The following is a 20214-nucleotide window of genomic DNA, read 5'->3' on the forward strand; positions in this document are numbered from 1 at the left end:
GGGGCGGGGTGGGGAAGAAAAAAAAATAGTTCAGTAATTTATAAGTTCTGTAGCAACCAGCTAAGAGATTTAAAATATATAGCAGGATAGGTGGAGGGGCAGCATTTTACTAGAAGAAAACATTAGGGATTAATTCATCATCTCTCCTGCTCTAGATAAAGTCCCAGGGAAAATCCAAACAAACTCCCACTACTGCACTAGCTATAGAATGAAAAATGATTTTCCCCTGCTCTTTGCTTTTCCGATCAGAATTGTAATAAATGGAATGTATTAGCATTATAGTAATCCTAAAATATAATTTTTATCATTTTGCTATACAACTAAACAAAGAAGAAACCCAAAAAAGTATAGAGCATGGTGGTTCATAAATTTTGTTTGCTTTTTTTGGGTAACTTTTAATCTGAATTAGGTGACCTATAAAAGATGTATTTCTATCAGTTAAAAAAAATGTAATAATGGAAAAATTTCAACAAAACTTGTGACTTTATGGGGCCTTAACAAAACCTCTGCTAATAGTGCAGAGTACAAAAACTAAAATCTACTGAAAAATAAAGAAAAAATAAAGTATATGGCTATTGTTTTTAAGTTCATACCAGATGTTTAAAACTAATACATGAATTTTTTTAAGGCATCAAATATTCATCAGGTAGCAGTCTTTTCTTTAAGTTTGGTCCAAACAAACTTGATCTGCTTTACCTCATCTATTAAAAGAGACAGTGTGACTTAGGTGAGCAGACATCCTGCATTTATTCTGACAATGTTGAATTTTAATACCCTGTCTCTTCTGAAAACATAACCCCTAAAATATCCCTGTGGGAATGTGTTTATTTTTCTAGAGATCATCTTCAATCATTTTCTTTTATCATAATTTTTCCTTTTCTTTCTCTTTATTCAAAGTGAAACTACATCTTATTTGGCAATTAATAACATGCTTAGATTATACTGATTTAGACTTCACTGTAGACTTAGAAGCCTGGTCCATTTCCAGTCTCCTGGCTTTTAGACATCTCTGAGGTAAAAATGGTCAAGCTTCCTGACTCCATTCAACCTCTCATAGATTCACAACCCTCCCAACCACTATTTGGGTATCTAGAAGATTTTCCTCAGAGTTTTCATCACCAGAATTCAACAAATGTGTCTCCTGTGGTCTTCATCAGCATATGTGAAACCTAATCATAACATAGAAACATACACAAATGTGAATCTTTAGACATATTGGGTTGTCGAAAAAGTCATGACATATTTTTTCTATGTCTTTTTGTTGCAAAAATGCGTCATGACTTTTCCGACAACCCAATAGATCAAATTATCATACTTGATTCTTAAATGAATGATGATAATGATGCTAATAATAACAATACTAAATCAGATATAAATACCCTAGGCACCTTATATGAAATATTTCAAATTTCTAATTACAATAATTGTGTGAGGTACCATATACTCTTGTTCTGTTTCAAGTTAAATAACACCATTGGGTCAGGAAAGTAGTATTGAGTAGAACTGGGGCTTGGCTTCATATCTGTCTGATTACAAACCTGATCCTTTTATACCACGAAACATTTCCTCTTATGTGAAACTAAGCCTTAAAATTTTACATTTATATTTTTTTCCTTGTTCCACAAAATATTTCAGGCTGTAACTAAAGTGATGTTTATGACAAATATTTCTATTTGATTCTAGACAAAAACTGAATTTTAAGGCCAGCTCAAGAACAAATGACCTCAGTAGTCTCAGGCAAGTTTTCTGAACTCTCTAAGCTTCACTTTCCTCTTATCTGTATAAGGTGATGGTTCTAGGAGTCAGTGTGTGTTTGGAAGTGGAGGGGTGGTGAAGGTGATGTCAAAATGCTCCTTAATTCTCTCTGATTTCAAAGTTACACATTCAATTTTTGCTTTTTAATTGAGATTGAGCAAAACAGGCAGCATAGTTCATGGTTAAGCAGAAAATGGTATAATGACATAAAGTTCATTCAAAACATGTGCTTCTAGAAGATAAGACTTAATAAACACTACCTGTAAGTCAGGCATTACATTTAGGCTAAAAAGCACTAAAATAGAGTACACTTGAATTGTACTTTCCTAAGACTGACAATTTAAGGTCAAGCAAAGAATCAAAACTCCTCAGATGATAAAGAATAATGAGTTCTGATACTCTAGGATAAAGTCTGCAGGGGAAGCAGGAATTAGCAATATGTAATGTATATTTAACTTATCAAGTGATTTTTTTAATTTTAAGCATTCCATTGATAATGCTAATAGTTATATGCGTGCAAAGCAATTTCACATTGATTCCATTTAGAGTGAAGAGTATACATCATATTATTGTACACACAAAAAAATCATCCAATATACAAACGTATTTTCCCAGATACACTGAATGCTATTTTTATACACTTTTACCATTTTCATAGAAACACGATAGTACTGGTCTCTTTCTTCTTTTATTGATATTGAGTTTCTTCAAATTTTGTGCCCTGCTTAATCTAATATGAATATTTCTCAGACCTTAAGTACTATACAGACTCCCACAAAAATATAGATGTAAATACAATTGGAAAATCAATATTGTATAGAAAATAAAACAAATGAGGATGCTTATTATATGTTATTACCTTGATTTGTCTTAAAGCTGCAATTTATTGCTAGATCAGATTCTTTGAGGTCAAGGGCTCCTTTGTGATCATGTTTTAACAATATTTTGGTCACAGTAGTCAGCTAAGAAAATTGTAAAGATAATAAGGATAAGAAATGAGGAAACACATGATTCCTTTATAGCAAAATTGCTCACCCAATCCATTCCCCTAGCTTTCCTTTCTGTCTCTCCATCTTGACTTGTTTTTGCTTCTCTGCTGCAGTGGAGTTGGAAAGTAGCAAGCAGAAGCAAAGATTCTACATGAAAAATAATACTGTGTTTCTATATGTATGATTGTACCAGGGGAACAGCGTAGGGGGAATCAGGGAAGGGGAACAGACAAGTTGCTGTCCTTTTGTTCTTCAGTCTAGTTGTGGAGGATGTTGCTTCACTGGCGCATGTTAGTACCATCACTGCACTCTTCCCGGGTGAGGGAGATCAGTCAGTGGCCTCTGGACGGCCGCTCGCTGTGGATCTTGGCAGCTCATACCGGCTGCCGGCTGCTCACACTGGCTGCAGGCCACTCACAGTAGCTCATGGCAGCCCCACTGCAGCAGGGGCTGCATCCTACTGCATCGCTGGCAACTCCCGGCAGCCCAACTCCAGGTTGAGCTGTTGTTCACCATCTTAGCTATAGAGGGCAGTATCACTGGCCCTCATGTGGGATCTGAACCAGGGCCCTGCTACACAGAGCTGGCATCCCAAGCCAACTCTTAACCAACGTGCTCGGCTCGCTCCAATTTTTCATTACTTTTATTATGAAGGGATGTGTGTACATGTACAAAACATGTGTGCGTGTGTGCGTATGAATGTGTGTGTGTGTTTAGAAAGAAGGCAGATATAAAGAAAAAGTAAGTTTGGGTAAGTAAGATTCATTTTATAACATAAGAGAAAAATTACTGATAGACCTCAGCAAGAATTTATGAGATCTCTAGACCCTTTTATTAAATTTAGCCAGCAGTTATCGAACACCTGCCATGCATTAGGAACTCTGTTGGGTATATATAGGAGAAGAAAAGGAAACTAATATTTATTGAAGAGATGAGAGCTGCTTTGTGTATAAGTAACAGGATGTTAACTTTGAAGTTTCTGCAGGTACCAGTTGCAGTAAATGAAAGATTCTAGGGTTCAAAACTCTTGAACTCCTCATATAGAAGTCTCTGACCTATTTCAATAATACAAAATATGGAACCATTGGCGAGTTGATATATTCGTTGAGGGGGATTTCATTGTAGAAAAGTGAAGATGGAATGGGAGTTACCTATGATTCCATCCCCCAGAGGGAAGTGAGAGATCATCGCCTACCCAGTTACCTCAAATCAAGCATGGGTGCTTTAATGCGACCACTGCCACCCAGAAGGCTCCCACAGTAGTTGGTAACTTCATGCTCAACATATGACTAGCATGCTTTACTTTAAACTCCTCTCTCCCATGTCTCCCCTCCCTAAATCTCTCTCCCTCTCTCTCTCTCTCTCTCTCTCTCTCTCTCTCTCTCACACACACACACACACACACACACACACACACACACACACACAGTTAGCATACTGAGGGAAAAAAAGAACACTGAGTTGGGCTACTATGTCTATAACCTAAGAATGAGAGGTAAAGATATCCAAGGCCAGGAAGGACCACCCCAATAAATAAATGTTGAAGGGTGGACATGGAAAAGAATGCATAATTGAGGCTTTACTATAAATGAAGTCTATGCCTGTGTAAATGCATATATAGTAAGATACAAACAAATGTGTGCATATATATGAGTCTGTGTGTATTCCAAGAGGTATGAAGAGATGTACAGCAAAGAGGATGGATATTTAATTCCATCAGGATTTCATAATTTATCTCACACATAACTAAAGAAAAAGATTTGTGTTGTCTGCAAAATAACCTCCTCCAGCCTGAGAAGCAGGGTCTGTTCCTAGAGTCTCAGCCACCAGGTCTCAGTTCAGAACCAACTAACTTGGTCAGGTCCAACCAAAGGATAACAATGAATGTGCATTGCTTGACCTGTAATCTTCTGCTCTCTTTGTTCTTGTGTTCTACTCACCTCCCTCTTCCTAGCAGTTTCTCACTGTGCTAGCAGTCTATCCTTCTCACTACCAATCCCTTCCTACTACCATCTAGGAGGAACCAAGAAAACTGGATAACCAGTTTTGTTAAATCATCAAATTTAAATCACTTAAGATGTGGCCAGGAGCCTCTGTCTGCAAGAATTTCAGGATGTTCCTATAGAGTCAAGGACATGCAGAGACCTTTCTGTGTTGCTCCAGGACCAAGTTTTATTCCTTGATTACAGCATGTTCTGAAGTGCTGAGATTGCTGAACATCTGATGCCCAAAGTAACCGGAAGTTTGGCAAAGGTCATGAAAACAGAGGACTTATGCTCAACTCTCCCTGGGGCAATTTATTCAGTTTCCTTATCTTAATGGTTAGAGTAACTGGGAGGAATTGATTAAATAAATGTAAAAATACATACTGGGTAATCAAAATAAAAAAGATTTGTTGTATTCCCTACTTATGTACTCATGCATGTATTCTTCAGTGAACTCCTATTATTTATAGTGACAGCTTTGACAAATGATGAACAATATTCTAAGGCTGCTTTTAAGGTCAACAAAAATGAACTCTGCAATTAATTAGCAGAGTCTACATGAGTTGCCAGAGGAGAGAAAAGCAGGTTAAGTCTTTAGTTATGGATGATGGCTTTGGGCAAGTTAACTTCTCTTCATAAAATGGCAATAACGAAAGAACTTACCACAAAGGTTTCTATGAGGTTAAAATGAGATATCAATGTAGAATGGTCTCAAGAGGTCTGGTACATTGTAATGCTCAATTATTGTTAACAATTTTTATTATTATCCCTTGTACTACATTTGCTATGGTAGAATGTAATAGAAATTTACAATGCACATCAACCATTTTTTTTTCAAATTATGTATTGTTTTTTGAGGAAAATTATTCCAAAATACTGTTAATTGAGGATTGTCTAATATATTGGACAGTGGGAAACATGCATAATATAAAGTCTAAATAAATTTCAAAATAATTATTTCTAATTTATACTTATTCATTATATTATATTTTTTTAATTTTACATTTATTTGATGTTACTAGTGTTGCTTAACACTTAAGCCTGTTTCTCCAATTCAAACAAATCTATATACTTTCACTGGATTCCAGAAACTAAGAAGGAATGTTACAATTAGGTTACACATGTGAGGGGGTGAGGATAGTGAAAAGTTAAACCCACTCCATTCACCCATCAAGCTCTCATTTAAGGGAAAAGAGGTTATGCATCCAGTTGATAGATTAGCAACTATGAATTTCTCTTACCAGAAACCACCCCCTCCTTTTGCGTGGGTGTGAACATTCTCTCAGAAGGCTACATTCTATGTCGGCTTAAAATTCACAGTTTGGAATTATTGTTAAGTGTTTCGAATACATGATTCAAACAATAGTGACTTGGAGCAGTGACATATCTAGAAGTTAATTGATCCAGAAAATTATTGAATAAAGAATAAATGTAGTAATGAAAATGAGAGCACTCTTTCCTTCTAAATACTTGAAAAATTGATACTTGGTAAACAACATTTAAAATTCTATACTTCATAAATCCTCATTTTCTTGTGTTTTAGATGTTAAAGCAATTAAATTTTACTCTTTTTGCCTCTAATCAGAGAATAAGCAAATATAGCAGGCTGAAAGAAAAGGGCATTTTGAAAAGAGTAACAAGACATTCTAATCATAATATGTATTTTGTAATATTCCCAATTATATTAACACCTTATCTATTCAATTAATTAAAATTATTAAATAACTCATTATTTCTTAATGATTAATTTTTCAAAGTATTATAATTAAAGAAATTCAATTGATATGTTGCTTACTAAGACATTATGTTATTATTTGAGCTTTAATCACAAGATTTACAATGGGTTGGAGGGACTTAATAAATATAACCCCTAAAAAGCTTTCTACCAAAGCTCACATTTGAAAGATTAATTTCACTATCTCTTATTTTAATGCAAACTCATTCTTCAACATAGCACTAACACATCACAATGCATTTGTTTTGAAGAATGTTTAGCCTTATCAATGCACATATGCATTTTTAATTAAATTAAAATTAGTAAGTGTAGAATGCTCAAATTGAATCAAGATAGGGGGGTGGGGGGACTTACATATACTGAGCTTTCTTGATGCTAGGCACTGTAGTGTGTTAACTATTTAATCTTGAATCTACCTGGTGAGTAGGGACTATAATACCCCTCTTATTTATGAGAAAGTCAAGGCTCAAAAGACTAAATTATTTACCTGAGATTATAAAACAGGATTTGTATCCACATCTTTCTGTCAACTCTTTTCATTTTATATTATTCCTTTAATTTCCAAAAAAGGGAAAAATATAATATATTATATTTATATAATATAAATATATTAGTGGAATTGGGAAACTCTCATATATTAAGTACCATTTAATCATTAGCATTTAAGAGAATTAATTGAAATCTTTTAAAAGCCAGGTTAGCATAGTATAGTCCAACACACCTAACATAAAATTTACAACTATACATATCCTATAACTTTCAAAATCCTCTAAGGCAGCTGTTCTCAGTATTGTCTCCAACAGCAGCAGTAGTATCACCTGGGTACTTGTTAGAATTACAAGTTCTAGGTCCCATTCCCGACCTGCTGTGTCAGAGACCCTTGAGGTGAAATAGAGCAACTTGTGGTTTAACAAGCCCTCCCGTCATTCTCATGATAGTGAAGACTGAGAATTACTATGTGAAAAATGGAAAAGAAAGTTCCATTTCTGATAAACATTTATTAAAGTAGCTAAAATTGAAATTGGATCTGGCTTAGAAGACCTCAAAGAGAAAGTTCTGCTGGAATAATTAAAAATCATGTACCCAATCAATTGACTGAAAAAGGGGATAATAAGTCACTCTCAGTTATTTCCTACAGAGAAACAAGGAATGCAAAGCTTAAAGAAAAGTTCAATAAAATCATCAAAGAATGTCAGCATAATGATTCTAGCACTGCAGCAGTCCCAGTAAAAATACGTAATGTTCTATTTTCCTGCTGGTGCAAAGAACCACACGTTCTCTATTCTATTTACTACATGAAAAAATTTAACTATTTATCTTTCTACTTTTTTGATAGTAAAAATAAAACACTATTTTTACTATCAAGTTAATACCCTGATTTATGAAGGTCTATGTTAAATATGGAAGGAAATATTTAATGATCAATACCCAACTGGCAAAATTTAAATATCTTTATTAAATGCTGCATTGAGAAAAAAAATCTTTTAATATACTAACAATCACAAACACTTAAACAATATATAAGGGCAAGAAGAGAAAATGTCAGAGTGATAGGAAGATAAATTATTTTATTTGCTTCATTGTCCTCACTGTCATTTATATATCAATCCCAGATCCCTTTCTTAAGTCCAGAATTTCTAATTACCTCCTAGATGTCAGTTTCAACAAACAAAAACTGAGTATATCCAATCAGGTCTCATCAACCTTTCTCATAGCATCTATCTCAGCTAATGGAGTTAATTTTTCCCAGGTACAAATCCTGAAATACTCTTCTTCCTTTTTCTTCAAATCCTTCTCGGGCTCTCTCGTGCCCTCTACCCTGTAATGTTTTTTTTATTTACCAAATCCAGTCCATTTAAATTCAGAATTACCTGCAGATGTATTTCTTTCATTTTTTTCAGTTGTGATCACCTTTATTCATAGTCCCATGCTATTTTTTTCTGTCTCTCCTCACAACTAGACCTTCAGACTCTAGAGAACAGGAACAATGTCCCCTCCTCAGTGCCCACCCCAGGGCCTGGCATAGTAAATATCCTAGGTTGTCCCCTGGTGAATGTGCTGGATGAGTACATCAACCAATCTGAAATCTCAAAGCCCATATGATTTCAGGATGCCTTCAAACACAGTACCTTTTTCCAGGGAAAGAAATTAATACTTGAAAAATTTGTAAAAAAAGAATATGCATTCTAATCTACATTTGTCACATTTTAAGTTCTAAGCAAGTGTTCTAATAATCAAATTTGTATGGCTTTTATATGAGATTCTCTTTCTTGATTCACTTTAAGACAAGTTATGTTTATTTTGTCCACTTGGATATTATTGTTTCAGGTTTCAACACTTGGTTTCATGAAGTCAACAAAATTAATGGCAATATGTCCCAGAGTTTTTAGGGGATACCCATGAGACTGAAAATTAGGCAAATTATAATACTATCCAAAATGACTTTAAATGATTATAAGAATCATCTAAGGAATTACAATTTATGAGAGAAAAAAATTCCTGTCTAGAACATATTTGCTACCGACAACACACTGATTTATGGAAACCTATTCCAGAAGATTTAGCTGTACCTAGGAGCTGTATTATCTAAGTAAATCACAGATAAACAAAGGTCTACTGGGGGTTTGGCTATATCCCCCAAGCCCAGAAGATACCTTTTGTGTGCTATATCCTATACACATTTCATGTTGTAACAACCCCACTTTCATTGTACAAAATACCAGGGTCTCAGAGGTAGACTGAATTGGCTCTTTCAAAATTCTAAAGTTCTAAAAAAAAGATATAATTTTTGTTTATTCTCACTGCCTTCGCTGAAGAGGAATTCTAGAACATACAAATAGAAAGGAAAAATTCTTGGCCAGAAAACTGATACAAGAGAAATCTTCCAGAAACACATGACCTGGAATATTTCAGACTCTTGGCAGATTGCAAACCTTTACTGCCTTTTATTAATAATCAGGGTTCAGATCAAGAGACTCTAAGGAGCCAGGACCTACTTGCGAGACAAGAGTTTAGCTCAAAAGTTGAATGCCTTCCAACAAACACTCATAATAGCAGATATCTTCTCCAGACACCAAATTACTCTAGCCAGCACAAATGTCATTGACTAAAGAGACATTGAAATATGTGGCCAATGTTCTCTAGAAAATAGAACTAAGAAGGTTATTTAGTAATAGATGTGAAAAACACATTTGACAGCAATTTTCTTCTATAGACTTGCAGTCTAAAATGATTTAGACCACAGTCACAACATCTGTGTTACGGTTGCCTATATACACATAAAACAAGAGGATATACAATATAAGATCACTGTTATTAGAAAATATAAATTCTTTAGGGGAATAATTGTGAAAGAAATTTCAAAATCACAAGATGACTGAGGAAGTAGCACTTGAACTTACACAGATAAAAACAGACTCCTGGTCACTCCTGTCTAAGTGTCCTGCACTCCCGCAGTGGTGCAAAATTGGGATATAACATTACATCTGTTGTTAGATATTACCATTACCTGTCTACCCCTGTCAAAGTTTGTACGAGTTTGAAAGGGTAGACAAAACAAGCAAATTTTTCTATCTATGATAGGAAGGCAACACACAGACACCTGGATATGAAACAAACAACAAAAAGTCAGGAAAGCAACGAACAGGAAAGTATTGTCATCGTGGAGTGTTGTTTTATCAAAGTTTCGATTCAGGTAAGGGGAAGAAGGTAAATGGGGGTGTAACATAAGAATGGGCCAGAGAACATAGACTTCTGAGAACATAGGGAGAGCTTTTCAGGAGACACCCAGCCACTAATTTCTTCTAATAATGGCAAGGATTCTGATAAAAGTCCTCCAGTAGAGCAAAGACAACAGCAGCTACAGCAGAGTTTGTTTTAAAAGAATGTAACATCTAACAGTCTGTCATTTGCAGAGATAGAAATTAGCACATTATCAAAGTGGGCAGAAATTGCTTGAGCTGTAATAACACATAGTTCCTAAGATTTTACTTTAAAAGATAAATTTTGAGCCACAGTACATTCAATGTCTTTGCGATTAGTCAATTAGACTTGATGCAGGGAAGTGAAGAGTTCAGTGTGAAAGGAAAAAGGATCAAATAGACAGTTTAGATACAAATCAGTAACAAAGGGAAAGATCTAGACAGACAAAAACAGATTCCTTGTTCATTTCTGTCTGTTTCTGATGTCTCCACTTCCTTAGTGGTAAAAACAGGGAGATAACAGGGGAAAAAACCACATTGTGTGTCATTTCTGTTTATTTTCTACTGATGACATTAAGATATAGCTTATACTTTGCCATTAATAAATTTCATATTAAGTCTACCGTCAGAGTTCAGTTATTTTCTAATAATTTTTTTTGAAATTTAAGTCTCAATTTAAAAGAATCCACTAGAGTTTGCTAAAGAAAAATATCAGAATTAGATGATGTAATTCAATTTTGTAGAATGCAGCATCTCAAAACAAGTAGGCAGCTTAAACAGGAAAATAACAAAAGAATTCAACCTACTACTGTAGAATGTTAGAAAATGAAAGACATATACACAGTAAGTCCCAAACCACTTTATGTGTTGAACGTTATGTAGACATATTTCCAATAGAAACTAACATGGGTTACTTTGTTTTGCTTTAGTTCTCACTAAAGGTCTGATTTGTCAGGGCAAGAGGTGCAGGTGGTGACTGTTGGAAGATATAAACTATACTTAGGCTTAGTTTTATCATAATAGTGCTAATTTCAATGCTTCTATTTCTCAACATTTAAGGGGATGCGAACATCCATAGGAACCTTCGATAAGTAAAATAAATTAAAAACAGTATCACATGTACCTGTTTTTCTCCACTAGGCTTTTTGTGGTTCAGTAACAGCTCGACAGCTCCAACGACTTCTTTCCTGATCGCATGTAATAGAGCGTCGCCGACATACACATTAAAGCTTAACAGCAGTTCAATGAGCTCCAAGTTCTCATTTTCAATTGCAATGAGGAGAGCAGTTCTTCCAAGAGGATCAATGCAATTAATATTGATTTTAAAATAAATTTCAGCTTCCTCTAGGGATTTCTTGACGCTTGCATAATCTCCCTTTTCCACAGCATTTAAGTAGGCTTTCTCTGATGGTGAGAGTTCCGATTCTGCTCGAACTATCCTTAGCGGGATGCGGTCTCTGTAGGGGGCATTAACATTTCTTTTGTAATAGAACTGAGCCATGTTTCATGCCATGCTATTTCTTTGTCTCTGAAAGTGCAAACAAAAACAAAAAAACAAGGATTAGTGTTAGCACACTTTTTAATTATTATGCATCATGCTTAACTCACAATGATGTCAATAACAACAATACCAGTACTATTCGGTAATAAGAGTTTTTTTCCCTTAAACAATGGAAATAGATTTAATAATTATTAAGTTATCTACAAACACAACAAAAAGAATTCTAAAAAAGGTTAGTATTTGCAAGTTATTTAAAAAAGTTACTTTAAAAAGTGACATTTGTCAAAGGATGCAACTATTGATTTTTGGAAATTATTTACAAAACATATATGAATAGTTTTTAGCAGAAAATCTCAAAAATCACAGGCTGTATCTTTTTTTAATTATTTACTTTTTTTAGTTACAGTTGACATTCACTATTATTTGTCATTAGTTTCAGGTGTACAGTACAGTGGTTAGATATTTATATAATTTATGCAATGATCCCCGATTAGTGTAGCACCCACCTATCACTATACATAGTTGTTGCACTATTATTGACTGTATTCCCTATGCTTTACTTTACATCCCTGTGACTGTTTTGTAACTACCAATTTGTACCTCTTAATCTATTCACCTTTTTCACCCATCTCCCCAATACTCCTCCCCTCTGGCAACCATCAGTTTGTTCTCTGTATCTATAAGTCTGTTTCTGTTTTGTTTGTTCATTTATGTTGTTTTTAGATTCCACATATAAGTGAGATCACATATTTGTCTTTCTCAGTCTGACTTATTTCACTTAGCATTATATCCTCTAGGTCCATCCATGTTGTCACAAACAGTATTTTTGAAGTTCCAAAACTGGACCAAGGATATTTAAATATATCATTCACTATAAATTTTGCTAACCATGGAGATGCTGTTGAGACTATGGAATATCACTGTCTTGGGAAAATGTTTTTCATTCGTCATGTATTCTATTCTTAATGTTAATAAGTATTGATATCAAAGCTAAAGTGAATTAGTGGTATTAATGTCAATAAAATTTTTACTGAGCCTGATGAGCATAATTTTATTTTTTCTCTTTGTCAGTAAATTCACTGAGGGGGAAAGAAAGTGCACTGAGGATATTAATGATCAAGATGAGGATATTAATGATCAAGAAGGCAATTCAATGTCCAAAGGGAAGATTTAGGAAAGGATTAAACAGAGAGAGAATTTATTATGAACATGCTATTTTCTTAGTTCTATTACCTTTAGATCATGAAACAATGAACTATGAGACAGGAATACATTCATTACAAAATATACTATTATTTGGACATTATTGTAAAAATGTAGTTGAAGATAAGGAAATTATTTCAAGTAAATAAAAGATCACCTTAAAATAGATTAATAAGGACAAAGTTGCTGGAAGCTACATTGATTTAGTATCATCCTAGTCATACAAATTTACAGAACAATGTATTATGGTTTGAATATAATTTTTTTATTGCTGTTCCTGATTTCATTGCTATTCTTGATTTCATATTTGTGATCTGAATTATTTTATTATTCTATGTCATTTATATTAAATTCATGTTTATTTACACATACTTGCCATATTAAATTAACATGAATGGAGCATTCTAAGTACCTGAACATGTATATTCACCTTAACTGATCTTTTTAGACCTAGTTGTTTATGAGTAAATGAATAATGCTTTAACCATAGGTTAAACATGTGTTGCATTAACAAATGTGACTGTATTTAATGTAATGTTTTCAGTTTGGGAAATTATGCATTGTTTATATGCTACCTCAATTTAATTTTATCAAGCAGTTAAGTTTCACCCTTTGACATCCAGATTATTCATCACGATTTCTCAAATACCTAGATTCAGGAGCTAATATGCAAAACTCTTATTTTATAATTTGTTCCTTTAGGATATATTAGATTATTTTATCAAGGTGCCTTCACAGACTAAGCAGAAAGTGAAAATCCCATAATCCAAAAATTTTTTCTCAAATATTTCATATTTTATTAGTCTTGGTATTTTTGGTGTATAATATGACCAACTTACACTGCATGATATAAACTTATTTGCACAATTGCAGACAGGAAGTATTGTGAGTTCTTTAAATGGCAATATTAACTTTTTAAAGGAAAATAAAGAGTAATGCTGGTGTTCAACTATGTTCATTTTAGATGTGCAAATTATATGCTTAAAGACTGATTATAATTTTAGTATTTCAGGGATGTTTTAACTCACTAAAATAATGGAAATAGAATTTATTGGGTTGTCAGAAAAGTCATGACGCATTGTTGCAATGAAAAACATAGAAAAAATACGTCATGACTTTTCCAACAACCCAATATATTATTGGATGAAAAGGACAACTTAAAATTCCTCTAGTATAGTTAAAACGTCAATAAATCAAGATTATGATACTACATATCTCATTCTAATTTTCTGATCCTGACTGCCCATTTGTGCATCTGTGGTAACATTGAAATATTTGCCTTAGAGTGTCAGTTGTCACCACTTTCCCAGCACTTCTTTTCCAACTCCATGCCAGCATTAGTAAGAGTGTGTGAGACCAATGCTGTTGCCGTCTGATTGTAATTTTATCAGGACTTCAATATAAATATTTCATAATGATACTAGCTGGCATTTACTTTCTATTTCAGCAGTATACATTCTTTTCTATTACCTCATTTTGTCCTTACCCATGACTCTTGTAAAAATATATGAATATGCCCGTTGTAGTATTGATTTTGTGGTTTCCTACCAATAATGCTTTTGCTTAAGACTAATATTTGAATGCAGCTTACTCAAAATATGGATTAAAATGAAAGTATGAACACACACACACACACACACACACACACACACACACACACACCATCAGAAATTCATGTGAATTGTGACTCAGTCAAGGTTAGGAATCAACCTAGATGATGGAAACATTGTATTCTATTTTATATTTCATTTACTTTATTAAGATAGTATCAAATACAGAACTAGGTAGTAAATAGCATTGAACTTCACATTTTCAAAGTGCAGGATGTTGGTGACAATGAAGGGACCGGGCGACAATACAGAAGGTACTGAAGAACTTAGGGGAGGGGAAGGGACAGATAATAAGGAATTATAATTAATAAAATCTATTTTATTTAATCCATATAACTAAATGCCACAAATGTAAATTACATAAGTACATTTTTAAAAGAGTGATACTACACTGAGAAAAAGGCATTCTAGTCAACACTGTATTTAAGATGTGAACTGGGAATGAGACATTACATTAGATATTCTGTTTCTCCATCCATAAAGTGAGGTAAACTACACTTAGGAAGGAATGTGTGAGAAGAATCAAAGAGTTAGTACTGAGAAGGATCTTTTATTAACTGTAATGTCCTCTTTCAATTTCTTGAATATAGTTGAAAAAATATAAGAATTTACATTGGGAAGATAATTTTTAAATATATTTAAAATTTAAATAAATAAAATTTAAATATTTACAGTGGAATATTAAAACAAGAGAGAGAGAGAGAGAGAGAGAGAGAGAGAGAGAGAGAGGGGGGGATAGAGAGGACAACTCTATGTTGATGGTGAAAACCTTTAAAAAGAAAGGGAGATTATATAATTTTTCAACACATAGGCTTGTCCTACTGGATTATCTGAGACATAGAAATACAAATAGAAGGACAAAAATCAAGTTTAACATTTTAAAACTGTGATATACGAATGCAATAGTATATTGGTTGATGGAGTACCTAAGCTGACACACTTATCAGCAACAGTGGGATTGCTACAAGATAGAAATTCAGTAAATGAAGAGGGGACTCAGTTTAGCAAAGACCTTAAGTGTGGAAATAAAAGCCTATTCTTGGTCTTGCACTTTTAGAATGAACTTTCTATTGGGTGGGGGTGTATCCCCCACAAAATTAAAGAATTTAACAGGTATATTGATTTCCGTGCCCCATTTATAACACATAAACCAGAAGTAGCATGACTGCTTCATCAAGTTAAATTTAAATTCTCAAAAGAGATAAGGGAAATGATGGCAAAAAACTCAAGTGCTGCAATGTGAATTTTTAATTAACCAAAATTTTACCTTCTTTAAATGTGTTGGAGATTGAAAAAAACAAAAAGGTGGACAGGGCTAATCTTGACAGCAATCTCAAGAGAAATTTTTTTAAATTGTCACAAGATATGAGAACCACAATCATCTAAACAACATAAAAATATACAGACGTTCCCTGAATTTTATGATGGTTCAACTTACAGTTATTCGACTTTACAAGGTACAAAAGTATGCCTTCAGTGGAAACCCTGTGGTATATACTCTCTCATGAGGCTGTGCAGGCAGCGAGCCTCCACTCCCAGTCAGCCACTAGATCACAAGGGTAAACAACCTATACTCTGCAGTGTACTGTGTTGCCAGTGTTTTTTGGATATTGTGTTTTGTGTTGTCACATCCCATCATGTCTACAAAACATCCATCTGTGTCTCCTGCTTCTGGTGAAAAGAAAAGGAAGCAATTGCTCTTGAGATGAAACTCAAAATAACTGCCCAACTATAGGCTAACGTAAGCGGTATGAGCACGTGTAATGTAGGCTAGGCTAAGTGATTATGTTCAGTAGGTTGGGTGTCTTAAATACATTTTCAACTTCGCTAGTTTCAACTTACAATGGGTTCTTTGGGATGTAAGTCCATTGCAAGTTGAGAAGCATCTTTACAGGAAAACAAGTCTTAGATATTTATATGGATGAGAAGGCATATTCCCTAAAGGGTAAACTTAGTTGTGTAGTAGAAAGAACAGTGGACTTGAATTCCAGACAACACAAAGGAAAGAAAATATACAGGAATCTTCCACCTTGAGTATACATTATTAAAGATAAAATGAATTTTCCCCAAACATCTTTTTGTGTGGGTGCGTGATTTTATTCCCTAATTCACTGTAAAAAAAAAAAAACATGTTTCCAGGTGCATTCTCGTGACATAGGAATCAAGACTCCCATTTTTTGTTAGGATACTACTACACACACTTCAATTGGGATTTTGTACTTTTGCTGGAATCAGGTATAAAATAACATTTTCCTGGATAACTTATGCACGATCCAATTTGGATACTTTTTATTGTTATTGGTATGATATATTATCTCAATAATATTTGGCATAATATATGCTGCACATAAAAGCCTCTCATTTTTGCTACCATTCTGAATTCCAGGTCCTTTTTTAGCCTCTTTATGCACATTTCAGCAGTTGCAAGTCTTTTACCAAAAGCATCACATTTTGACTGAAATGTTTTGTGACTTAGCCTGACCAACACTTAAGTGCCAACATTTTCCTGTTGTTTTGATATTGTAAAAGCACAACAAACTATTAAGTTCCTTTAAAAAAGTTTTAGGGACATTTCTGTGAATTCCAAGAAAATGATCTTATACTATTCAATGAAAGAAAAAGAACTTCCATAGTGGCTGTACTAATCTGCATTCCCACCAACAGTGTATGAGGGTTCATTTTTCTTCACAGCCTCTCCAACACTTGTTATTATTTGTCTTGTTGATATATACACAATGGAATACTATTCTGCCATAATAGAAGATGAAATAGTGCCATTTATGACAACATGGATGTATCTTGAGATTTTAATGCTAAGCGAAATAAGTCAGAAAAAGTTGAGAACCATGTTTTCACTGATATGTGGTATATAAAACTGAAAACAACAAAGGAACAAGACAAATAAACAAAAACACACAGACACAGACAATAGTTTTGTGGTTAGCATAGGGTAGGGGGGCAGAGGGGTGGTAGATGAGGGCAAAAGGGATCAAATATATGGTGATGGAAGGAGAACTGACTCTGGGTGGTGAACACACAATGTGATATGTAGATGATGTATTACAGAATTGTACACCTGAAACCTGTGAAACTTTACTAACAATTGTCACCCCAATAAACTTTAATTAAAAAAAAAGAAAAACAACTTTAGTAACTAAAATATTCTGACATCCTAGGATATTCAAGGAGGAAGTCATGATATGCTTATATTTAAAATTAAAGATCCTTATGATTTAACAAGAGCCAAACTTAAAACTAAACATTAAATATCACTATTAAAAAAATACACATACTGTGGAGAGTGGCATATGCAAGGTGAAAATTTTTATTTACCTTGATTTTTATCTCATGGAATTTAGAAAACACGCTGTAGAAAAACACCTGCAGCAGGAAATGTTTGAATTTCTACGCTAAGAGTTAGAATGTATACATTGATTTATTTTTCCCCTCGAATTTCAAAAGAAAAATGCTCTCTCCTTACTCCACCTGCTAATCCTGCTGTCTGAGCTTTCATCCATTTCCACTTCATACTTTAAACATCTTTCTGCAAAATGATTATTTTCCTCAAATTACAAATGTACTTAATTATAACATGCTTATTTCAAAATTCTAATTATATTTGGCAATTCTTTCTCTCTTATCCATGATTTTCTTTATTGTATAACTTCAAGTCCATCTGCCATTTACTCATTTAGTATAAAATGGTGTTTATCACCATCATGGCATATTTTTTTTTTCTTAAGGTTAGTCATGCCCTGCTAGTTGCCAGATGCATTTTGACACTTTTCGAACCTTATGATAGTCAATTTTTCAGAAGACTCTTGTGACCAAGCCCTTTGAAATGAAATTTGTCTTGCCTTGAGTTCTGTTACACTCCTCTTTTAACACTTTATTTCTATCTTACTTCTCAGTAGTTCAGCCAGACTCTTTTCTTCCATGCAAAGCTAAAATGTTATTACCAGGTTTCTGCTCATGGCTCGTTTCTTCATTTGTCACTCTCATTAGTTATTCTCATCCATTAATCATTATTTAAAATGTCTAATAAAGTCCACACATATATATTTTAAATATGCTATATGTTTTATTTTGTTCTGTTTTTTACTAGATTTATTGAAGTGACATTGGTTAATAAAATTATACATATTTCAAGTGTACAATTCTATAATATATCATATATATATTGCACTGTGTGTTCACCACCCAAAATCAAATCTCCTTCTGTTCCCCTATATTTGACCTGCTTTACTCTTTTCTACTTCCCCTGCTCTAAACTTCATGTTGCCAGATCATGGCTCTCTCTTAAGTTCTAGACCTGTACTGTTCAACACAGTAGCTATTCGTCACATGTGACTACTTAAATGTAAATGAGCCAACATTAAGTAATGTTAAGGATCACTTCCTTAGTCTTACTGGCCATATTTCAACTGCTCAATGCATTCCCTCTTCGTAATGCTATTATCTTTTACACACCTACAGCAATATTCTTCTAAAAAATCTCACTGATATTTTTCTTACATCTTCTCTATATAGCCTCCACAATGCCACATACCTAAACTTTCTAAAATGTAAATCTGATCAAATCACTCTGTCACTTAAATGACTGATAACCATTCACAGGAAAAATAAAACCCTATTATGAAATACAGGACCTTCCATGATCCAGCTTCTAAATGCCTTCTTAGACCTATTTCCCAAGACTGGCCCTGGAAAATTGTATTTTACACTGACAAGAATACCAAATGACTTGGCTACTATAGCTCTAAGCATTTTCTCATACTGTTCTTTACAACAGGAATACCTTTCCTTCTCTTGAGCTTCTAGAAACTCCTGCCAAGTTTTAAAACCTTCTGTGAAGTATCATAGTCTGGGGATTTTTTCTTTTCTTCCTTGTAAGGCAGGGTTATATGGCCTTTTAAAAGCATCTTCACAAACTGTGGATCTCTTAGATTTAGAACATTTCTTACTGCATAGGTGTTTGTGGTTTATATAGTTTTTCATCCACAGTGCTAAGCAAATAGTAAGTGCCCAAAATTTGTTGATGAATCAACAAATTAATGACTACACTTTTATAATTATTCCACTGCCATTTTATATAAAGGAATAAAATCAAAGGGTCAAATTGCTTTAATCAGTTGCCTACAATTGGTTTAGCACTTGTCATCCTACTGAATGCAACAATTGGACATTCGGTCAACACTTACTAAGATTTCAAATAACCTGCACAAATGCTTTCATTAGCTACTTATCTTTTCTGCATATCTTTACCGCCAAGCTTTTGTCAGCCACATGAAAAATTACAACTATAAGGTGTAAATCAACACATGTATAGCTCACAGCTCTGTAATATGCTTCTCACCTCTATGATCTAAAATAATCGGAAGGTCATACAACTAATCACTTGGCTGATGCTTCCAGGGGAACAGAAGAGCAAAAAGAAAGATACAAGACATTTTGAATACCTTATAATAGGAGAAGTAGAGTTAATTTACCAGATAACAGGAGAACAATATGCATATTAATATATACAAAATTATAAAAGAGGATAGAAAAAAAAAACCTGAGGAATAAGAAATCATTAAGAAGTAAACTGAGATACTGGTAGAATGACAATAGAATGAATCAGTGAACTGAAAATTCAGGTCATGAAATTCTCCCAGTTTGTAAAATATAAAAGTTAAGAGAAAAAGAGAATAGATATATTAGGGCCAACATCTATAACACAGCAATTGTGTAAA

General features: G+C 33.8%; 1 protein-coding gene across 3 annotated transcripts in view; it reads right to left on the minus strand.

Annotated features, from left to right (window-relative positions):
* The window catches only part of TRPC4 (transient receptor potential cation channel subfamily C member 4), a 233384-nt gene that overhangs the window by 167778 nt on the left and 45392 nt on the right, over nucleotides 1-20214 (minus strand). For all 3 annotated transcript variants that reach the window (XM_019658677.1, XM_019658678.1, XM_019658676.1), the window contains exon 3: nucleotides 11289-11693. In XM_019658677.1, coding sequence (XP_019514222.1) covers nucleotides 11289-11666 — 378 coding nt within the window. In that variant the 5' untranslated portion in view covers nucleotides 11667-11693. The remainder of the gene's footprint in view (nucleotides 1-11288; nucleotides 11694-20214) is intronic.

Source organism: Hipposideros armiger, unplaced genomic scaffold (assembly GCF_001890085.2).
Source record: "Hipposideros armiger isolate ML-2016 unplaced genomic scaffold, ASM189008v1 scaffold_287, whole genome shotgun sequence".
NCBI classification, from domain to species: Eukaryota; Metazoa; Chordata; class Mammalia; order Chiroptera; family Hipposideridae; genus Hipposideros; species Hipposideros armiger.